This window comes from Oryzias latipes, chromosome 15 (genome assembly GCF_002234675.1).
Source record: "Oryzias latipes chromosome 15, ASM223467v1".
Lineage (NCBI taxonomy): Eukaryota > Metazoa > Chordata > Actinopteri > Beloniformes > Adrianichthyidae > Oryzias > Oryzias latipes.
This window is the reverse complement of record NC_019873.2, coordinates 3,392,251-3,408,122: the sequence shown is the minus strand read 5'-3', so window position 1 is coordinate 3,408,122 and position 15,872 is coordinate 3,392,251. Positions and strand designations below refer to the sequence as shown.

The 15,872-nt window shown below is 43.9% G+C and overlaps 1 protein-coding gene across 1 annotated transcript; it reads left to right on the top strand.

Annotated features, from left to right (window-relative positions):
• Positions 1-423: 423 nt before the first annotated feature.
• opn3 (opsin 3) lies at positions 424-14,957 on the top strand. Its single transcript, NM_001305403.1, is given in 4 exon segments — positions 424-742; positions 1,841-2,160; positions 13,172-13,423; positions 14,673-14,957. Coding segments are annotated over 4 exon segments (1,176 nt in total).
• The last annotated feature ends 915 nt before the right edge of the window (positions 14,958-15,872 follow it).

Below are 15,872 nucleotides of genomic sequence, written 5' to 3'. Positions count from 1 at the left end.
TGTGTTTTAAGGTTTTTGACACAGATATCAGACAAAGATGACCAGGTCTCCCATATTTAGGATTAATACAGGAAATATACTACTCATTTCAAAATAAAAGGCCCGTCCGCTGTCCATTATCCTAAGCTATAACACAGGAATTTAACATAAAGAATGTTTAGTGCGATCTGTTTCCATTTAGTTCGTTTTCCTAAACGGAATCAAAAGTTGTTATTTATGTCAAAGTTATTTTAAACGTTAACGGAAGTGTAACATCTGCTTTACTTTGGTACATTGACCCACTTTGTGCAGACGGCCAACCCCAGCTGTGTTTAAAACAGCCGCGCGCGAGGCGCCGGGATCACCGGTGATGCAGGAGCTCAGCGTCTCGCGCCCCGGACGCGCGCGCCTCACTATGCTGGGAAACAACTTTTCCTTCTCGCCATGAATCCAGCAAACGAAAGCAGAGCCGGCAGACACGAGGAGCGGTCCGTCTTCGCTGTCGGTACCTACAAACTTCTGACGGTCATCATCGGAACCATCGGAGTCTTTGGGTTCTGCAACAACCTGCTTGTGATTCTGCTGTACTGTAAATTCAAGCGCCTCCGGACCCCCACCAGCCTGCTGCTGGTCAACATCAGCCTCAGCGACCTTCTGGTTTCTGTCGTCGGGATCAACTTTACGCTGGCTTCGTGCGTCAAAGGGAGATGGATGTGGAGCCAGGCGACGTGCGTCTGGGACGGGTTCAGCAACAGCCTGTTCGGTGAGAAAACGAACATTTATTTCATTGTAGCTTTCTGTTGTTGTTTGAATGAACTCATATGAATACATCATGTTACGTTTGACATATTTAATCTAGGTTGTCTGTTTAAATCCAACACAGATTTCACTCCAGCTATAATAAAATACATCATTTAATAAGAAATGTTTAAGAGGATTTGTATTCATAACATAAATGTCAGCAGTTGCTTAAAGTATCAACTGACAGGAAAAGCAGTGATCGGTTCAAATGAACAGATTCCACTCTGTGTTGGTCAAATCTGACCCTCTTTATTTTTCTGAATTAAAAGTGAAAAATAAAATCAATCTCTTTTTGTCGGACAGGAATGTGTGTGTTGTTGTTGTAGGTGCATGTCGTGCACTGCTTAGTCAGGCTTTCCATGTATCATTTGAAGAGGAGGAGCGTGGATGAGCTCTGGAGGTCACTCTGTGGGACTCTCCTCTGCAGCACCTCATGGGAGGGAGGCTGCAGGATCATCAGAGCACATCTGGAAGCTTGGCTGCTGCTTTTTATCTGCCATCCAACTGTCCTTTAACTGACTTTGTCCTTTCTGCATATGAGTCTGCACGGCTGAACTGCAGAAATCCCTTTCTTTGATTTGATGCCTTTCAAACGGGCCATCACCTTTTCTTACCTGTCCCCACTCAGCAGAGGTCACCTGGAATTTACACTGACCGTATCTGGTGTGTAGAAAAACATCAACAGAGTTAAAGGGTCTGAATCAGTCATTAGGATGCCGCCTTCTTTGTCTCTGAAGGCTCCTAAAACAGATTGATAGACGAGACAAACAGGAGATGGAACTATTGATAGAAACAAACACTTCACTTTGTGTAGGAACTGAACGAGGCAGCTAGTCTAGTCTCTAGAGACGTGTGCATCTGTGTGGGAGTCAAGAGTCACTTTGTGTCTGTTGTCAAAGCTAAAGACTAGAATGTCTGAATGTGATGCTCAAAGAAACGGATTAAAAATGTATGAAAATCTCCTGTTGAAGGACGTGCTGTGCAGTCACTGACCCAGATCCTCCAGTGAGCGCTCTTAATTACCCAGCATGCCGCTCTACCTCCTTCTCTCCCCTCCCAGGCATTGTTTCCATCATGACTCTAGCAGCTCTGGCTTATGAGCGCTACATCCGGGTGGTCCACGCCCAGGTGGTCGATTTCCCGTGGGCGTGGCGGGCCATCGGCCACATTTGGCTGTACTCTCTGGCGTGGACGGGGGCTCCTCTGCTGGGCTGGAACCGCTACACTCTGGAGATCCACCAGTTGGGCTGCTCCCTGGACTGGGCATCTAAAGACCCAAACGATGCTGCCTTCATCCTCCTCTTCCTCCTTGGATGCTTCTTTGTGCCTGTTGGTATCATGATTTACTGCTACGGGAACATCCTCTACGCAGTGAGAATGGTAAGGCTGTTATGTAAGCATATGGTGAGGCTGCTGAACAGGAAGACGGGGCACAGAGAGGATGGACAGGCTGACCTGAAGCATTGAAGGTGGCAGAGGAAAACGTTGCCACCACAGTTAAGCTCTCTTCTACCACGGAGTTTTAGGGCCAGTTTACAAACTTTTTGGTTTTTCTAAATTACGACTTTTAAATCGCACATTTACAAGCAAAAAGTCCTAACTGTTAAATTACGAGATTTTAAAATTGGAAAAAAATTGCGAGAAAAAATCGCGATCATTGACGAGAAAAAAGTCATTGATTAACGAGGAAAAACACCAAAGTTTTCCGTTTATCGGAACCTGGCTTGAAGATGAAATATGTGGAGCATTTTGTGAAGCTTTATCTCCGGATAAGTTTCAAGAACAAAGAAGTTCTGAACCTTTTCATTGTCAGTGTAGACGGCTTTCCGGGGTACGGTGTCAGTAAAGCTGAGTTTATATGTAAAATAAGGAGCTCAGAGACACGCTTGGGTGTAGAGAACCGCTGTAGCCTTTATTCTCCTTTTCATTCACATAAACTGAAGTTCATTTGTCACATTATGTCATGAACCTGTCATCTGAACACCAATGTGGAATTAAACAGTGTAACATACGCCCCCTCCTGCAGATGAAACGTCCCGTTTCAACATAAAACAATAAAGATGAATGAAAATAGTCTGTTATGGTAGCATTAAAACATTGACAATGCCAAAAAGTGCTCCTTCTCAGACGGAAGCGTCACACAGACGTAGAGATCTTGGTTTCATGGAGGAAGAAAGGATTGAAGCAGACATCTGCAGGGACACCGACGTCTTCATCAACGGCTGCAGAGATCCTGAAAACCACCCATCAATAAATAAAACATTAATAAATCGTAATTCAAACAAATGAGCTTCCAGACATTTTTAATGTTATCAATAAACATTCAGCTCACCTGTTCCATTGAGTTTAGTTGGTCTGCTCTGCTGCTGCGCGGCGTTTACTTGCTGCTCTGTGGGATCACTTTCACTTTTTTATAGAAATTTACAAGTTTTTTTTCTCATGTTATCTAATTTTACTTTTTGTTTGTTTGTTGGTGGCCATAAAACTCAGTCGTTCTGTTTAAATATGGGGAGGATGCTCAGAAATGACACACTGGCTGCATCTGGCACAACGACAATTGAAATGGCAAAACAAATAAACAAAAAGCAATATTTTAGAAACCAAAACACACTAGAAAAGGAAATTCAATAAAAATAAAACGTTTGAGAAAATCAAAATGTTAAATGTCAAGAAATGAAACGGTAAGAAACCAGAAGAAGCTGGTGCTATTGGCCATCTCTGATGATGCGTGTCCATCATTTCAACCTAAACGTGTTTGTCATGGAGAGATGCTGGATCTGCTCCGTACTAATCATCAAACTTATTAGTATGTGGACATTGAAGACACATAAAAACCCTCAAAAGTCAAAATCCAACATCATCCAATCAGTGATGTCATGTTGGACCCACCTTTTCTGGTTTCCTACTGTGTTTTGTTTCTTAACATTTCATTGGGATTTCTGGAAATAACTTTTGTTTTCTTAAATGTTTTCTTTTTATTTCATTTCATTTGGTTTTAATTTCTAAAATGTATTGTTGTCTTTCATTTGTTTTGCTTTTTTAATTGTGGTAGTCATCACCGTAGGTCTGCTTTGCTTTAATCACAAAAAGAAGACTGAAGACCTGAGCCCCCTTTCAGCTGACGTTTACTAAACCTGGTGTCATGTGATAAATTTATAGATTATAATCAGAATCCATTATTGTCATTGTACATGGTGATACAATGAAATTGCAGCAGCCTTGGAGTGGTGAAGAAAAATAAAATAAAATAGAATTAAATAAAACTGATATCACTGTAACTTACAAGTCTAAACAAAATGTACAATATGTACAGAAACAATTGAATATTAAATACGTATAAAAAAATAGAATGAGTTGAGTTGCCATGAACGCAGCGTAGTAGATATTGTGTGTTATTGCACAGAGACCAGGTTATTGCACAGAAGTCAGTTATTGCACACACGTGTAGTGGTCAGTAATTAAGTGTTTGTAAAAAGTCAGAGTGGAGTGTGGTTGGTGGATGTGTGTGTATTCCGTAAGGTGATTCCCTGTGGAAAAAAGCTGTTCCTTAGTTTGTTCGTCCTGGTTCTGATGGACCTGTACCTCCTTCCAGAGGGCAGCAGATCAAACAGAGGGAAAGGAGGATGGGTGGAGTCAGTGGTGATGTTAGTCACCCTGCTGAGGCAGCGTGACTGGTAGATGTCCTTCAGTGAGGGGAGGGGGCAGCCGATGATCCTCTGTGCTGTCTTTACCTCTCTGGAGGCTCTGCCGTTCTGCTTCAGTGCAGTGGGAGAACTACACTGTGATGCAGTGTCCTTAAATGTAGTGCAAACTCCACTACACTTTCAACATAAACACACTAGTGTTCTCCCTACCATGACAAAGGTGGATAAAGGTGGAAAGATTTCATGTAATCCATGGACACCAGTGAAGATCACAAATCATTGAAGAAAAAAGGTTCAGCGCACTGTCTAGTGGGTCTAGATGACCCAACTCCCAATGTTAAAGTGCCTAGGATAGCACAAGGGTTAAGAGTGAGGTTACATTTCAAAGGAAAGAGCATTTTCACCGCCATACAATGTAAAGTTTAATAACAAAACACATTTTAATTTGATTTTACATAAATGATCATTCACTGAACAAATGTAAGGTGTGTCATCAGCTATTTATTCCTCAATTAACAGGTTTTTCTGTAAAAAGACGAGTCAAACTCCGTTCTTTGCAGAGAGACAAGAACGTTTGCATTGACTGTGTCCCCAGCAGGGCATGAGGAAAAAGTCTTGTGCTTCCATCTGAGGTCCCAGAAATACAGACGGGGCGCTGCAGCAGTGATGCAATGTGGGGATTTTGGTTTCATTTGTCCTTTACTAAATAAAAGGATCATCATCAGCATGGACTTCATCTGCCAGTCTCTATGAAGTGACTTCCTCCTCAGCTATCTTTGAGAAGGTCTGTCCTCTGAAGCACAGGCGTTTACGTGAAAGTCATGACTTTTTGTTTTAGCATGACTTCTTATAAAACAGATGTTGTTATGGCAGCTACGCGCAGCAGCATCAAGTGGTAATAATGTCCAATTTAGAAGACACTACCGTAGCGGTAGGAGAAGAATTCGGATTCGGTTCAGAGTTCTTTTCTTCTGTTTATCTGAAGTTTCACTTTATGCTGGTTGAAAAGCATCAGTGAATGTTTGCTGTTTTTCCCAGCTGTTAAAATCTCTGCAGTTCTGCATTTGGCAGACAGGAGCGAGTCTGCTGGATTGCGCCTCCAAAGATGTGTTTCTCGCTGTGTGACATATGAGTCAAACGATGCCTGCAGACAGTCTCCGTCTTGTCAGGGATTCTCTTCCTTGTCATTATTTTCAACTGCAAAACCAAAACACTGCAGGTGTCTATAGGGATGGGGCGTCTTCAACCGTGTTCCTCAGCTTTGTTTTCTCCTGTTAGTCAGCTTGCTTCACAAATACGTTAGATTGTACTCCACTCACAAACAACAAACACAACTGTGATTGTAAAGGACAGGAGGGTGATCTGTGTAGCAGAGTGGACAAGGCTCTCAGCTAAAGAATACAGCATTTAAGGATGTAGATAAACACCTACATGGAGTTAAATGTAACCAATAATGGTTTAACATACAATTCAACCAGCACTGTGATAGTAATCTACCTGACAGCTACACGCATGCACTGTGGTTCTGCACACCTGTCCAGGCTCTCTGGCAGCAGGTATGTGCCATCAGTTTGGCTTAAGGTTTCAATCACAGCTTCACCGTCACTTTGTGTGCTAGGTGACATGAGTGCCATCCTGGACTGGCTGTGGGGGTGGGGGGGGGGGTGGGGGTGGGGGTGGCGCTTTCTGGTTCCTCTCTCTCTGTGTGGGGTGGGTGGTGTGGGGCCTTGGGGGTCTGCGCTTCGGGGGATGGGACCCCTGGGCTGAGGGGACCTGGGGGGGGGGGCTGTTTGACCACCTGGGGACAGTCTACCAGCTGTCCCCGACTTACCCCCTTCCTCATATAACCTTGTATTAGGGTGAGGGGGTGGGGGGTTTAGCCTGCGATGCACCTTGGGGGGGTGCTACTTGGCAGTGGTCCCCCCCCCCATGGTTGCCGTATGGAATGAACCCCCCCTCTCTCGGTTTCATTTGCACTTTAGACATGTAGGGCTCTTGGTAGGGGGGGTGCTTGGACATCACTGCTAGCAAGCAGCAGATGTCCTTTTAGCCCCCTACCCGCCAATTTTAACTGCACCTTGGACATTTAGGGCCCCTTGGTGGGGAGGGTGAAGGGACATCAATGTGAGTAATCAGGAGATGTCCCCTCAGTCCCTACCCATCAATTTTAATTGCACCCCCTTAGTACACACACCCTTTACTCCTCCAATGTACACTCCAACACACATACATGCACACACACACCCTCACAAACACACATGCATTTCGCAAGGAAGGTGGGACCTCGGACCATGTGTCCCCTACCCCATCCCTGGTAGGGGGTACTGGGCCCTTGGCAACGGCGGCCGTGTCCCCGGGCTGCTGGTTTCCTGGGCCCGGCAGTGCTCTCTCCGCACGGGGAGAGGGATCCCTGAGCTTTCTGCCAAGGCCAAAAGCCGGGGATCACATCACACCTGAGCCGGGGGCTGTCCGTGTCCCTGTGGTGTGGGTTCTGGTCCTGGTCCCTGGGTGCCGGGCCTCGCCAAATTTCCAACTGTGGCTGAGCCTGGTCGGGCCATGTTTACAACACCTCTTGTGGACCCCCTTCTCTCCTGGGTGCCCTCCTCCTGGGCGGGGGTGGCTGGCCCCTGCCTTGCTCCTTCCTGGACTAACCGTGGGCCGGGTGGGTGGCCACCTGGAGCGCGGAGCGGGTCTCATTTGGGGGGGTCCTGGCTCGGGGGGATGCCCAGAACTCCTGGGTGGTGATGAGGTGCTCGTCTGGGGTTGTGGGCGCTCCTCTCGGGCGGGGCCTTGCGTTGGGCCCCCCCTTGCAACATCCATATAGAATAAACCCAGAGAAGCATTGGATGATGCAACAGTGGGTATCATACATGTTACAACATGGGATTGCTCGGCATAGCTCCAGTCCATGGAGCTCTCCTTGTCTCCTAGTTCAAAAGTTTGACAAGTCACCACGTTTTTGTACTGATTTTAGGAAGGTTAATTCATTCACTAAGCCAGACTGTTTTCCTTTGCCCCGCTTGGATGATTGCATTGACCGTGTGGGATCTGCCGCTTATGTCACAAAACTAGACCTACTTAAAGGCTATTGGCAAGTTCCTTTGACCCCCAGGGCTTGTGAGATTTCAGCTTTTGCTACCCCGGATGATTTTTACGGTCTTGACTTTTGGTATGAGAAACGCGCCAGCGACATTCCAACGGCTGATAAACACAGTGCTAAGGGGTGTATCAGATTGTGAAGCTTACCTGGATGACGTTGTGGTTTGCAGCTCTTGTTGGCCTGACCACTTGTCAAAACTCAGTGATGTTTTTTTTAGGTTGACCAAGGCTAACCCAGTGCTTCTAAATTATTTTTTGCCAGCCCCCCCCTAGGAAAAAGAAAATGTTTCGCGCCCCCCCTACCCCCCCCCATACCCCACCCCCCCACACACTCGTGCAGTGACAATATATATATTAGGTAAATATCTATAAAAATTGTGCAAGTATACTTAAAATTGTATCTTTTAACATTAACAAAAGCAAAATGAATCCTCTTTCAAATTTCAAATCATATTAACTTTATTTTGTCACACAGAAACCCTGTTCTAGTCTAAAGCAGAAAAGAAGTTTAATTGATATTTTTTATTGATCCCACAATGGGGAAATTCTTCTCCGCATTTGACCCATCCCTGGGGGAGCGGTGAGCTGCAGCCGATCGCGTTAAGGGTCTTGCCTAAGGACCCCCACTGAGTGATGTTAATTCACTCAGTGAGGGTACAGTAAAGTGCCTGTATTAAACTCCTTATTTAAACTAGAAACATTTTGACCAACTGAACCATTTGATGCTGAGAAGAATAATTCAATCAATAAATAATATTAAATATAAATTGATCTGAAACATTAACACATCAGCACCAATATATTTTACGCTTTTAGTCTGAAGAAATAGGTAAAAAACATTGTGCTGATTGTTTTTCTAAATGGTTGTTTATTTTCTGATGTCATGAAGTGCAGCTGTTTTCCTGCATTACCCGCTGTCTTTTTGTCAAATACTAAACAACAGACAGACAAAGATTACATTTATAGAAAATAAAGACACATCTTAAAAATGTCTACAATAGTTAATAAAGAATGACATTATTAGCATGAACTGAGGAATCTAAAGGCACGTGATGATCCTGGTGTTGGGCAACAGACAGCGCTTGCAGCTCTCTTCCGCGTGCCCCATTCCACCTGGCAGAGAGAGCCCACACCACCCCTCCCCTTACGTTCTCACACACGCAGCCGCCTGTGACAGGAGACGGGAGCGCGCGGCTGCAGATACGGTGATTCACAGGTTTCAGGCTGTAAACTCTGTGATTTAACAGAGAATAGGAACCCAATAGAGGCACAGATTTTTTTCCAAGCACTGAGCCGCTGTCGCCGCCGCCCCCACGTTAAATTTGCGCACCAGACAATTGCCCGTATTGCCTGTGCCTAAAACGGCCCCCCTGGCATCGCACCGCGCCCCCCCCACTATTTGAGACGCACTGGGCTAACCTAACACTGAATCTTGCAAAGTGTGTGTTTGGACAAGCTACGGTCACCTATTTGGGAAAAGTGGTTGGTTGTGGACGGGTCTGTCCAGTCGAAGCGAAGATTGAAGCCATTGTGAACTTCTGCGTTCCTAGCACAAGACGTGACCTCAGGCGTTTTCTCGGCATGGTCGGTTATTATAGGGGTTTCTGTAAAAACTTTGCTACTGTGGCTGCTCCGCTAACCACATTGCTCAGCCCAAAGGTTTCCTTTGAGTGGTTTGAGGCTTGTCATGTGGCCTTTAGCAACCTGAAATCATTGATGGCGTGTGCCCCTGTTCTTGTTGCTCCCGACTTCAACCTGTCATTTAAACTTGCAGTGGATGCCAGTGAGGTTGGTGCTGGAGCTGTCCTTCTTCAAGATCGATCAGGAGTTGAGCATCCAGTTTGCTACTTGTTTCGAAACTTTAACTGCCATCAACTCCGGTACTCCACCATAGAAAAAGAAGCCCTTGCACTGATTTTGGCTCTTGAACACTTTGAGGTCTACGTTTCCTCCACCCAAACAGTAGTGGTATATACAGACCACAATCCACTGGTTGGCCTGCAACGCATGAAAAATTCTAATCAGCGTCTGATGCGGTGGTGCCTGTTTTTGCAAGGTTTCGTTTTGGACATCCGCCATATTCGATGACGTGATAATGTCCTTGCGGATGCCCTTTACAGGTCGTGAGTAGCCGAAAACGTTGTGCATGTTGGCGACCAACATGCTTATGGGAGGGGATGTTATGTAAGCCTTTTTTTGTCTTTTCAGTTTCTTTATTCCAGCTTCAGGTTTCCCAGCCTGCCCCAGAAGCACCTGATAGAGGAGGATTAAGAAGGCCCTTTTTGGCTCCTCCCTTCCCCCCTTCTCCCATGGCTGGCAGCCACACTAGCAGGATGACTCATGCTTGACACAGCAGCCTTTTTCCCTTCTCAGATATTTGTTGTTAGTGTTTCCACATCACTGGGAATAAACCTGGTTGTTTTGTACCGTAAGCCCTTGGTTGTGTCTTTTATGTTGCACCCACTGAGCCTGGATGTAACAAACAGCTCTTCTCCACTACATGTTAGCTGTTTTAGCATCCTTACCGTCACAAGAACAGGCAGACGGCTGGATCAAAAAGCAGCAGGTTTATTAGCTCAGCTAAAAGTCCACAGAGCTAAATTAGGGTCAGGCATCCAGGAGTCAATCACGAGCATGGGGGTAGTCAGGATCCAGACGAGGGTCAGGGCAGGCGGCAGTCAAACAGAGTCAGAGACAAAACAGAGTCAGGAGATCAGATCTGATCAGATCAGGCACGCTATTGCAGGCAGAGTGGCACAAACAATACTTCGCACTGAGTGAGGCTCAGTACTGTGCTTAGTTATACTGTGAGTGATTGCAAATGAGTCAGGTGTGGCATCCAGAAACTGTGGCGCTGGGGTTGCTGGGAGATGTAATGCACTTAGAACTCTGGAGACGGTTCCCACCCATGACCAGAGGGAGAGACAGATCTCTGACATTTACAAAAACTCCCAACCAAACATTTTGACACAGCACCATGTACCTCTCAAAACAGCTTTGATGTTATTAAGCACAACCAGAATTAATCCATATATAAACTGCTCTAGATTATAAGGTACACTGACACAATTTAAAAAATGTCAGCCTGTGCAGTGCACCTTATCTTAGTGCAAAAGATACGGTACATATTTTTCAGGTTTTCTAAAGTTTTTTATTAGTGCTCCTTGAATCCTTTAGCCCTCTTTGAGGACAGTTATTCTCACTGAACTCTAAAAAACAGTTTAAATTGATTCCCATAATCCTAACATTAAATGTTTTTTGATGAAATGAAAAATAACCTTTTAGTGCAGTTATCTCAGCAGCAAGTATGGCAGCCAGAGACTATTAGTGTACAATAAATGTCTGGAAAGTATCATAAAGACTTTTATTACAAAATATATGACCTTATTTAACCATGTAAGGCCGTATTTCTCTTCGGTTATTGGATTTCTATTATCTGACCTCTCAGTGCACCCTGCGACAGACTGGCAGCCCAGTGACCCCGAAGGGAACAAACGGAAGAAGATGAATGAATGAATGAATGAATGAATGACCTCTCCGTGCCTGATCTGCAGAGGGAAACATTACAGCCTTTGGTTTTCTTTATGCTGCTCTTAGGACACTCACATTTCAAACATAATTGATGGTAATTATTAAATGAAATAATCTGCATTTTACTGACCTCAGTCAAAGCTCAGGGGCTTTTAAACTGGAAAATGCATTCTTCCTGACTACCCGGTTAACCAGGACAGAATGTAAGCACATTTGTGAATGGGCCTCTTCTCCCCTCCAGAACTGTTTTCATTACATTCAGGAGCAACTGAGCATGTCTGAATCGTGCGTGAATAAACAGGCCGGTGCTTCCGCTTCTGCAACACCAGTAAGAAAAAAAGACAAACAGGTTTCATGGCTTAAAGCTCTGTTCGTGCATGAAAGCCTTTATGGCATTAACATACATGAACCCTGAGTTAACTTTCATCTAATTTAGGTTGTACTAATAATCCTCTTTGCAAATATTTTACCAGATAAAAGCCATTGCTGTCTAAACATGTTCCTTGTTAAGGGTTTCATTGTAGTATTGACGTTTTAACTGATGACTTGTTGATGTAATCACCTGTTTGATAATTTGATCATTTCAGCTTCTGCTTCTTGTCCTGCTGTTTTAGACCTCTGGAAAAGGCTCAGATTGATGCTTTTATTTTGAAGGTGATTGATCAAGACGGTTTAGAAAGAAAATGACAATTATTCCGTGTCTTTTCTCAATTCTATTTTTAACGGGTGGTAAAATATTATCTGCCTTCCTCGTTTTTTCCATTACAGCCTAATAAATCCCAAAGAACATCCAGCATGGCTAAACTGATGAAGTCTTTTATAAGTTTGAAAAAGCCTGAACACTGCTGGCTCCAAAGGAACAAGATGACTGTTTTCATCAAAGTTCCTGTTGGAAGAATCGGCTGTTACATTTTCTGAGCCCCAAGACTGATCACTGCACAATACATAAAGCATGGCAGAGGATCATCATGCAGTATTGTTAGAAAATCTTCAGAGAGAGCTACTCCAACCTTGCTTTTATGCCTGAGCTGCTGACCTCCTTCTATAGAGTCAGAAAATCTGGAAAAGTCCTCCGCTTATCATAGAAAATAGGTCACATACAGTATCAACCTCAAGGTCCTGACAAGCCCATGGTGTAATAATACCTGATCACTAGCAAAGCTGGCCCGCATGTGTCACCAATACGCAACAAATCCCACAATGCACTGCCAATGCATGTTGAAGTACTGCGATACCTTGTTTTAAGAAGATCAAAAAATCAACAGGACTTGCCCTTTGGCTTAGTCACAACTGCCCCTCCAGCTGGACAGGGGGCTGGCTGTGGGCAAAATAGGCAAACCTGTGTGGGACACGCGGTCAACCACAGGAAATATCAAGATTGTAGAAATTAGTCTAGGAAGCAAAATACCACAAATTTTTAAGATTTTTTTTATGAGTAATGTGTTCGGTGTAGCTTGAATTCAAGCAACAAGGTCAGTTACAAGTTCAGAATAAACATTAAACCAGGCTGGACTTTAACTTCTACCTTTTTTTTGTATTTATTATTTTGACAAGGAGACAATAAATACATTTGTTTGAGAGCTGGAGCCAGCACCACTACAAAATAAGTATTCCTAAAGCCCTGCTGACGTGAATCACTTAAGGTATTGGGTTCCACATTTTGGCATGTTTCAGTGAAGTAAAGTGTTTTGTCAGTACATTTTTGGATTTACCAGATGACTGAGTGCATAAATAAAAACTGGCCCCCCAATGTAGGGTGACTAATGCTCAAACCAGGTGCTGAAATGCCATTTCGCTCTTAAGGTAGGGCAGATATACATGACTTTCTTTAAGATAGGTTGCCTTGAATTGACTCATAGTATTGATGAATAGTTGTTTTGATTGTCATAAAACTGCTCATTGCATGTTAAAGCAGTATGAAAACTGAACAGATTGGGTAAAATTCAGTAATTATGAGTTACCCTAATTGACTACTTTGAGGGAAACATTAAATTATTGCTTAACAGATCATCTGTTTCTTGGTATCAAAGTATAAGACAGAAAAAAGGTTTTTGGGTGCTATTACCATAATAAACACAGCATGTATGAAGGTTTGATCTGCTTCTGCTTTGTTGTAGCTACGCTCCATTGAAGACCTCCAGACAGTTCAGATTATCAAGATCTTGCGGTACGAGAAAAAAGTGGCTGCAATGTTTCTGCTGATGATCTCCTGCTTCCTGGTGTGCTGGACCCCCTACGCTGTTGTGTCCATGATGGAGGCCTTTGGCAAGAAGAGCATGGTGTCTCCAACCGTGGCCATCGTCCCATCCTTCTTTGCCAAGTCCAGCACAGCGTACAACCCCCTAATCTATGTGTTCATGAACAGAAAGGTTTGTAACTGAAGGCTTTTGTCTTTTATTTTTCTGTTCTGCTCGGCCAGGGGTCTGCAACATGAGGGTCCATAAAAGGTTTTAGTTTTAAAAAGTAACTGCAAAATTAAAAGTAAATAGTAAAGTATAAAAATAGTTAAGTAAACTAAATCGTAGCTCCCGGTCTGCTCTATTCGGATACATCCACTGTCAGAAAATAGATCCATGAACGTCTTTGTTTTCCTAATCTGAGCTAGAATCTGGATCGAAACTGTATGGCTGGATAGCTATGTTATTGCTCACCATTTATTTGCAACACTAATGTTAGCTTGGAGGTGCAATGGGCTGTAAGCTAGTGTGAGAGAGTGTAAACAGATGGATGATGAGAAGTAGGGGTGGGCTCACTCTGCGGCAGCAGTCCCACCCACAACTCAGACGTCAATTTATGTTTTCTTTATGCCAAAAAAAAGTAAATTTATATTTTTTATATTAGTAACAATAACATAAAGACTAATTTATCTAATTTTTCTAGATGGTGAAGAAAGACTCTGTGGCTCCTACTGGTTTGTAGTCTGTAAGAAATTGACCAGAACGGCTCTTTAAGTGTTGAAGGTTGGAGCCATGTGCTGTTTCTCGTGCTGGTTTGCGGCGCCTTCCGTCCGTGAAACCCGGGTTCGACTCCGGGCTGCTCCCTGTTCCCTTCTCTACCTCTGCCGGTTCCAAGCCCGGTTTGAGAAGGTTGCGTCAGGAAGGGCATCCGGCGTAAAACATTGCCAAGTTTACCATGCGACTCGTTCGCTGTGGCGACCCCTGATGGGAGAAGCCGAAAGTGGGAAGAAGCTGAAAACTATAACTGGAGGGACTGAAACTATAACTGGAGGGACTGAAACTATAACTGGACGGACTGAAACTATAACTGGAGGGACTGAAACTATAACTGGAGGGACTGAAACTATAACTGGAGGGACTGTTATCAAGGGGACCTACTTTTCCTTTCAGTATTTATCTTTCATCCATTGGTAGCATATCAGATGTAACAGGGTTGAGTAGAAAGTGAATAAACTTAACATTATGGTTGCAAATATAGCAGCGCTAATTTAAGTGTTTTACAAAGTGTCCTATTTTAATTGTGTTACATGTGATTTAAGTTGTGGAAGTGAAACCATGAGCTACACCAATCTCAGCTGTCTGTCTTTGGCTAAATCTTTTGAAAGTGAATGCATAATGGTCCAGTCTCATCCCATGTCAACCTCTCTTCCCTCTATCTCAGTTCCGGCGCTGCTTTCTGCAGCTGCTTGGCTCACGGCTCTGCTCAAAGATCTCCTGGCTTCAGTGCACCCTGAAAGAACACCCCCTGACTCCAGTGGAGCGCCCAATCCGACCGATCGTTGCATCCACGTCATGCGGCAGCCGGCATCGGCCCAAAAAGAGAGTCACCTTCAATTCATCCTCCATTGTCTTCATGATCACTGGGGATGAGTTCCAGCAGCTAGACGTTACCTCCAAAAGCAGGAACTCCTCAGAGGCCAACGTTTTTCACGTGAGGCCATTGTGATCCAAAGGAACATGTCACCTCACAGTCTGCCTTATAACCAAACATGCAACTCCGGGGCAGAAAAATCCTGTCTGACCTCCCCGGATGTTCCTGTGTCCATATTGACGTTTTATACAAAGCTCAACACCTTTGTGAGTGGTGGTGAGAAAACATTGGTAATACCGTTGGAATGAAGAAGTAGTGCTCTGTGTAATAGTTGTAAAACCAAGTATTCAGAGTATATTTTTGGCCCTCAATGCAGATGAACTTGTAAAATCAAATGTTTTCTCTTTCAGTCAGTACCCAACTGCAATTGTGTAAAATGAAACAAGCCATAAAGCATAAGCCCATTTCAATGGAAATTCCTTTCAACCACCTAGCTTACGTACCAGATCTCATCTCGTTTAAAAAGTGGCACTGGGAGCAGTCACAGTGTAATTACTCCAGAGGTAAATACATGTGTGAAGCCTAATTAAAAAGAGAAGATGTGACCGGGACGCTTAACTCTGACACCCTTCTCATATCCTTCCTGAGCTGTCAGCTATGAATAGACATAATGAATGGATTTCTGTGGCTAATAAAATCCCTTTTCACTGTGAATGTGAGTTAGAGCTTTGCCCTTTATGTTCGTTTGTTTGTTTACTGGCAGCCGTGGTGCAGACTTAAGGTGGTCTACCTCTGATTGGAAGTTCACAGGTTCTTTTTTTTTTTTTTTTCTTTAACTTGTCCTGTCCAACAGCTGGGCAGGCAGATGGGAGCTGAGGGCCTCTTGTGTTGGACATATTTTACTTTAACAATAGGGGTTCTTAATCTTCAGACAAACCAAAGGTATGTCTGAATAAACCCCTTTTGTAATTGAGGCCAAACTTTATTCATTTCAACCATGTTTGAAAATCTTATAAACAGTGTTATGATATAAACACACATGCTAGCTGC